General features: G+C 37.8%; 1 protein-coding gene across 2 annotated transcripts; it reads left to right on the top strand.

Moving 5' to 3' along the window:
* The first annotated feature begins 743 nt into the window (after positions 1 to 743).
* Positions 744 to 6445, top strand: LOC109215593. Of its 2 annotated transcripts, XR_002066374.1 has the most exons (6): positions 744 to 1199; positions 2785 to 2963; positions 3642 to 4002; positions 4542 to 4658; positions 5993 to 6127; positions 6225 to 6445. XR_002066374.1 is itself a non-coding variant. In XM_019379694.1 (5 exons), exons 1-4 carry the CDS (start codon positions 795 to 797, stop codon positions 4620 to 4622), a joined length of 1026 nt encoding a protein of 341 aa, XP_019235239.1. In that variant the 5' UTR covers positions 744 to 794; the 3' UTR covers positions 4623 to 4658; positions 5993 to 6445. The 2 variants fall into 2 exon arrangements, 1 of the variants encoding a protein (XP_019235239.1); XM_019379694.1 differs by having other exon boundaries at positions 5993 to 6445.
* Positions 6446 to 6713: the final 268 nt, after the last annotated feature.

Raw genomic sequence — 6713 nt, 5'->3', positions numbered from 1 at the left:
CATTAAAAATGCTGGATAAAAAGTAAATACCAATTTAAAAAGTGGCTATCCCACACAATTTTTAACGTGCACCACAACCGCCCCGCCCCGAGAGAAATTCAAAAATAGCCAGATTTATAAGTGGTTGTTCAAAAATAGCCCAGTTTCAAAAGTAATCGAAATTTAGCCACTTTTCATGTAAAGATAAATCTGAGCGAAAACACTGTTCAAAACTCGGAAAATACGCCAGTATATTATGCTGGAGTTACAGCATAAGTATACTTGAACTCCAGCATATTATACTGGAGTTCCAGGATAAGTATGCTGGAACTCCAGCATAATATGATGGAGTTCCAGTATAAATACACTAGAACTCCAGCATAATATATTAGAGTTCTAGCAAAGTATACCAGTCCAGTATAATATGCTGGAAGTTCATACACAAGCGCTCGAATCTCCAGTATATTATGCTGGAACTTTCCGTGTGTTGGAGTTCCAGCATAATATGCTGGAAGTGCATACACGAGTGCACCGAACTCCAGTATATTATGCTGGACCGGTCTCTGTTGCAGCAAAATAGTGACTATTTTTCATTAACTTGATAAACGCTGGTTATTTTTGAATGACCAGTCCAAAAACTGGCTAGACCGTGCTATTTTTACCTGCCATTCCTATACTGGCCGTTGGATTGGGCCATCACCCACTCAGCTTAAATAACAAAATGGGCCAGACTAGCCCATTAACGTGCAAGGAAGAAAACTGGATATGTCATCGTATAACCACCACAAGACGTATCAGAATTTCTTCTGAGGAAGATGAAGCAAGCTATTCTCTCATGGAGTCACCCTCCTCTATTTCTTCCCAAACTATCACCAACCTCCACTTTCCCCAAACCCCAGATAACCATATCCTTAAGGGTATATGCAACTGTAGAGTCATCACCTAAAGAGAACCTTCTAACTGCTAAAGAAAGAAGGCAAATGAGGAATGAGAGAAGAGAGAGCAAAACAGGTTATAATTGGAAAGAAGAAGTAGAAGAAAGGCTAATTAAGAAACCCAAGAAGCAATATAAGTCTTGGACTGAAGAGCTTAATCTTGATAACCTTGCTAAATTGGGTCCTCAATGGTGGGTTGTTAGAGTATCCAGAGTTACTGGTCATGAAACTGCTGAACGAATGGCCCGCGCTCTTGCCCGGAACTTTCCAAATATAGATTTTCAGGTAGATAAAGATTTGATCTTTATGGTTTGTTTTGATGGTGAAGTTTATAATTTGGTGTTTTGGTCTTTACTTTTGTGGTATATGCAGTGATAAGTGTGAAATTTAGAAAACCTTGTTTAAAAACTACTGATTAGAGAAGTAGCATATGAATAATTTGGACTCAGATAGAGTGGAACTGTTATAGACAAATCATATAGTGGACTCCAACTTTATTTTGGATTAAAGCGGTTGATTGATTGTGTATGCTTATTGGAAGCTTTGGCATTGCTTCTCAAAACCCACACTAAGGATTTATGCTTTAGATTTTCAGTTAAAAAGTAGGCTACATGTTACCATTATTAATGGATTTGCTAACACGTTCAAGGTAAAGAGTCTAATTAAAGAGGATACATCTGCACCCTATGATCGTTCTATATAGTCTTTATCTTGTATGATTATAGTAGTATTTTCATCTTATAAAAAAAAAGATTGAAGTAGAGTATTTGATGGAGTAATAGGCTTGTTAAGCAACAAATTATTGATGTTGGTTAGTTGATCAAATCATTCTTGCTGAAGTTTCTTAATTTATCCTGGTCCAATATCTTAAAAATTGCAAGACGGGTTCTGTTTTTCCCCCCGAATTGCAACACTCCTGAAGTTACAAAATGATCTAAGTGGATCCCTCTGTCTTAAAGGTCTAGCTGATGTCAAAGTTCAAGGTGAAAATCTTAAAGGTCTAGCTGCCTATGTAGTTTCCAACAATTAATAGGGACCATTAGACTATAGTTTGTACATAATTTAGCTCCAACAAGCACAATTGGCTCAATTCAGTCGTGAAATACATTCCCTTCATTAACAGGAACATAAAGAACGTGAAAAGATGTCCAAGCATTAAGAATTATGGAGGTTCATGAAATTAGGATGTTATAGGTTTCTGCAAGAATGCGTTTAAGTATAACTAGAGAAAAATATAGTTGAGGAAAGAAAGTAGCAAGGCAACTGAACTGTGTGCCTTTGTAGTATTCATTTTTTCTTCGCATAATGGTGGTGCCGGGGTCAGCTTGTACGCATCTCAGTTAATCCACCAATACCTACTACTTTCCACCAACACAGATACAAGTAACTCTATCCACCAAGGCTTAGACAGATGGGAAGAATCATCTTACCAATTCTTTTGCCTTTATAAAAGTATTCATTTTTTATCAAAAGGTGAGGGCTTGAGAGAAGCTTGCTTGTGAAGCTTTTATAGCAATATTCATAATTCTAAAGCTTGCATAATTTCCTGTTTACAAGGAACTGCAAAGAATTTTTCTGGTGTATCAGAATGTAAGCTATGGACCTGTAGATAACCATATCATATAGAATAAACATGTGTCTCAGTTTTTCTATTTCTGTAGAAATTTTCCTCTAAAGAAAATTAGCCCCAACTTTCATCTCAGTTTCCACCACTGATTTTCTTTGTTTGAAATCATAGTTCTTTTATTGTGGGTCAGTTTGCTTGAAATCAGAGTTGATTCTGCTCCAACGCTGGAAGGGGATTAAGTCTTTTTACTGATGAAGGAACTTATTTGTCAATATGTTTTGACTAACTGTAAAATTTCTGCAGGTATACATTCCATCTGTACAGGTCAAAAGGAAATTAAAGAACGGATCACTTTCAGTTAAACCGAAACCTCTTTTTCCGGGGTGTGTGTTTTTGAGGTGTGTACTGAACAAAGAAATACATGATTTCATTCGAGAATGTGATGGAATTGGAGGCTTTGTTGGATCCAAGGTTGGAAATACGTAAGCATTCGAAGTTGTCCCTGTGACCCTATCACTATTCACAATTTTACAAGTATTACTTGGTCAAGAAAGATTATGGTTTTTAGGATGCTGTCACTATTTCTATGGTTATGTTGACGATACTGATGAATTGTCTTTTCTTGTTTTATTGCCATCTTCCTGAGCCGAGGGTCTATCGGAAACAGCCTCTCTGCCCTATCGGGGTAGGGGTAAGGTCTGCGTACACACTACCCTCCCCAGACCCCACTTAGTGGGATTTTACTGGGTCGTTGTTGTTATTGTTGTACTTGGTCAAGAAAGAGGCCCTGTCTTCGATTTGTTTGATATATTGATGCAATTTACTTAGGCAACATGGAACTGTCTTATTTTGACAAATAAGGAACCGCAATGTATGCGTCTGCCCCAATTGGCCTATGTTAATGGAAGTTTACATGAATGAAATATCCTAAGCTAACTTTGCGTAAGATCAGAAATTTTTACTTAAAAGTCACTCCCAATCTAACTTTGTATAGTTTGTAAACTAGTTGGCTGCCTTTGGTTGACATCTACCTTTTGGCCTCCCTTTATATGAGTTTTATGTTAACTTGTGTCTACGTGCCCATTTCATTATTTAAAGGGCTAACTTATTAGGTATCCTAGATCATATTCTCAGTACCTTAAAGTTTAAAATATTTGCAGAAAACGGCAAATCAATAAACCCAGACCTGTAGATGAGGATGACTTGGAAGCCATATTCAAACAAGCGAAGGAAGAGCAAGAGAAAGCTGATCAAGCTTTTGAAGAAGAGGAACAAGGAGAAGGAGGTTTAGATTTCAAGCTGACAAAAGATACTAGTAAAGCTCCCGCTGACGGCAAAGTTATGCCCAAAAAACAAGGAAGGAAATCCAAAAAAGCTTCAGACCTGCTTGCAGTTGCAGGTGATGACTTAAGAGGCTCGGATGATAAATCTTTAATCCCAGGATCAACTATTCAAGTTGTGTCTGGAGCCTTTGCTGGATTTTCAGGGATCCTTAAGAAGGTTGATAGCAACGCAGGATTGGTATGCCCTTTTCCTTCCAATTGAAACTTCCATGAATGCTATCCTTATGTTATTTTGGGGTGTGGAGAGAGGGGGGAATGGAAATCATTGTTATAAAAATCCTGGAGCTCAGCGCACAAAAAAGGAGAAGAATTGAGTTATCCGCACACTATGTCTTCACTCTTCCTTGAGCCGAGGGTCTTTCGGAAACAGCCTATCTACCCCTCGGGGTAGGGGTAAGGTCTACGTACACACTACCCTCCCCAGACCCCACTAGTGGGATTTCACTGGGTCGTTGTTGTTGTTGTTGTTGTTGTATGTCTTCACTCTTCCCTAACACCACACTCCTGCCCCCAACTTCCTTGGGCCTCTTCCACCCTGATAATGCAAAAAGATAAAAGATATGATAGAAAAAGCTCCCCAAATTGGTTATTCCCTGCACAAGTCGAAAACTTATTGATGCTAATTGCTCTCGGTATATTCTGTATGTGACTTTCTTCCATTCGCTATATGAAAAAAAAAATTGTTCTTGAGATTGAATGTGGAGTTAACTCTTGCAGGCAACTGTTGGATTTTTGCTGTTTGGAAAGGAGACTCTAGCTGATATAGATGTAAAAGAAATTGTAGCAGAGGTTGGCTGACCTGTTTAGGCTGCTAATACTTTTCTCTCTGAGATGGTAAGTCTTGCACTATGTGATATCATTATTCGAAAAATAATAGCATGCAGACCCAAAGATTCAGAGTAGGTAGTAGATGATGTCTTACTAAAGATATTACCAGGACAATGCTGTACCAGGGAACACCAAACTAGATGAAAATAAGTAGTTAATTATCCTAGTGGTCGCGCGTTTTCTTCTTTTTTAACTCTTCTCTCAACATCCTTTTGGCCCATGCTTATCTATTTTTTTTCTGACTGAGCATGGAAGAAGATTATGTTATATGTGCTTTAATATGTCATATGTGATGAACTTGTTTAATATCATGAAATCTTGTTTAAGTTGGATCGATTAAATCACATCATTTCATAGCGTTTAATTTAAGTCACATCATTTCATGCACTTGCCATTTTCTACCGTGTCTCTGAAAATATTGTATAAGTAGACTAAGCATTAATTCTAGGAAATGAATCCATGTATGAGCCTACGAGGTAAAAGTTTTTAAAGCTGCTTATTTTGCTAAGTAGGGTTACATGCTTCTATGTAGAAACTACCTCCAACTCCACTGAAGTTTGAAAGGAAGGATCTCTGTGATTGAGCAAGAATGATGTGTAGACTAGGATGCAATGAAAATGAGTTACTAGTATAGGATGTTGTCTTAGAATTTTTTGCCTAGTTCTCCAGGATATCTGCTGTCACTTGGGTTGAACTATTTATTTCCAAGGGCTAATTCTTTGATAAAGAAGGTCAGAAATGTGTAGCTGTTTATCGTCGGCTTCATATATTAATCTTCTTTGAGGATCAGTGGGACAGTGTTGCTTAGATTTGGATAATCTGTTCAATTGCTTTTTTGGGCCTGAACGAACTGACTATAACTTGATTAATTGAACATAAATGCATAACATGCATTATCTGAATAGTTAAAGAAAAAGGGTAGCCCGTGCACTAAGCTGGCGCTATGCGCGGGGTCCGGAGAAGGGCCGGACCACAAGGGTCTATTGTACGCAGCCTTACTCTGCATTTCTGCAAGAGGCTGTTTCCACGGCTTGAACCCGTGACCTCTTGGTCACATGGCAGCAACTTTACCAGTTATGCCAAGGCTCCCCTTCTTTGTGAATAGTGGTAGTGTCAAAGTAATAAGTATAATAGTCTCCAGAGTTTGTTCTAGAGCTCTCCAACTTTCAAAGATGCCTTCCTTGCCATGCAAAATTATACGAAGAAATATATATCTCTTTCAACTCCAGTTTCCTCTATTACTGTTCCTTTTTCCAAGTACATTTACTTTTCTTCTATCACATATGTCTTGTTGTTTCGAGATGAATTCTACTGCTTACTACGTTTGAATCCGACTTCAGGGGCGAACAAACTTTTATTGTATGATGAATCGACTGTATGCAGTTGGAGTTAAGAGCAAAGGTCTGCAATGGATTACAGCAGAGGCAATGGTCAGATTAAACTGGTCTGCCTCGGGGATTCCAGAGTTAACTTCGGTATCGAACTGCTGCAAGTTTGACTTGGATGTAACTAAATTGAGATGCTAATTAATCTCTCTAACGTAAAGTCTTAATGAACGTGTTGTTGCTGCAGCCTGCAGAATGAATATTAGGGTGCAGATCAAATATCTGTATGAAGTTATTGGAAGTTACACATGAGTTTGTCAAAAGAATATGAGGAAAAGAGAATATGAGAAATCTTCTTCCCAGCTTCTTAGAAATATGAGATGTCTTGTATTATTTTTCCTTGTGGATGAATAAACCTTGTCTTTTTAATGGAAAATGCTGGGTATCCCAAGTGTCTCTTTCATCAAAGGAGTTGGATTATTATTGCATTTATTTTTTTGCAGTCAAGATATGCATTCAATGATGCAACCATTAACCCAAAATTGTTTAGATTTAAGTTGCAGAAGATCTTTGTTAAGTTTAGACATGTTTGTTCAGATGCGTCTGAAGCTTGTCATTTTGTTATGATACTAGTATACATATCCGTGCGGTCGTTTCAATATAAAAAAAGAGCAAAGAGAATTAATAAAAATAGATGTATATTGCATGCTAAATTTAGCGACCGCATTGAAAAGAA

The sequence above is a fragment of the Nicotiana attenuata genome, unplaced genomic scaffold (genome assembly GCF_001879085.1).
Source record: "Nicotiana attenuata strain UT unplaced genomic scaffold, NIATTr2, whole genome shotgun sequence".
NCBI lineage: Eukaryota > Viridiplantae > Streptophyta > Magnoliopsida > Solanales > Solanaceae > Nicotiana > Nicotiana attenuata.
This window is presented reverse-complemented; position numbering and strand designations above follow the sequence as displayed.

Excerpts from the sequence above, each read along its gene's own strand:
- LOC109215593 (XM_019379694.1), top strand. The coding sequence starts at position 795 with ATGAAGCAAGCTATTCTCTCATGGAGTCACCCTCCTCTATTTCTTCCC. Across the intron at positions 2,964-3,641 it reads GGATCCAAGGTTGGAAATAC|AAAACGGCAAATCAATAAAC; the intron begins GTAAGCATTCGA and ends AAATATTTGCAG. Across the intron at positions 4,003-4,541 it reads TTGATAGCAACGCAGGATTG|GCAACTGTTGGATTTTTGCT; the intron begins GTATGCCCTTTT and ends TAACTCTTGCAG.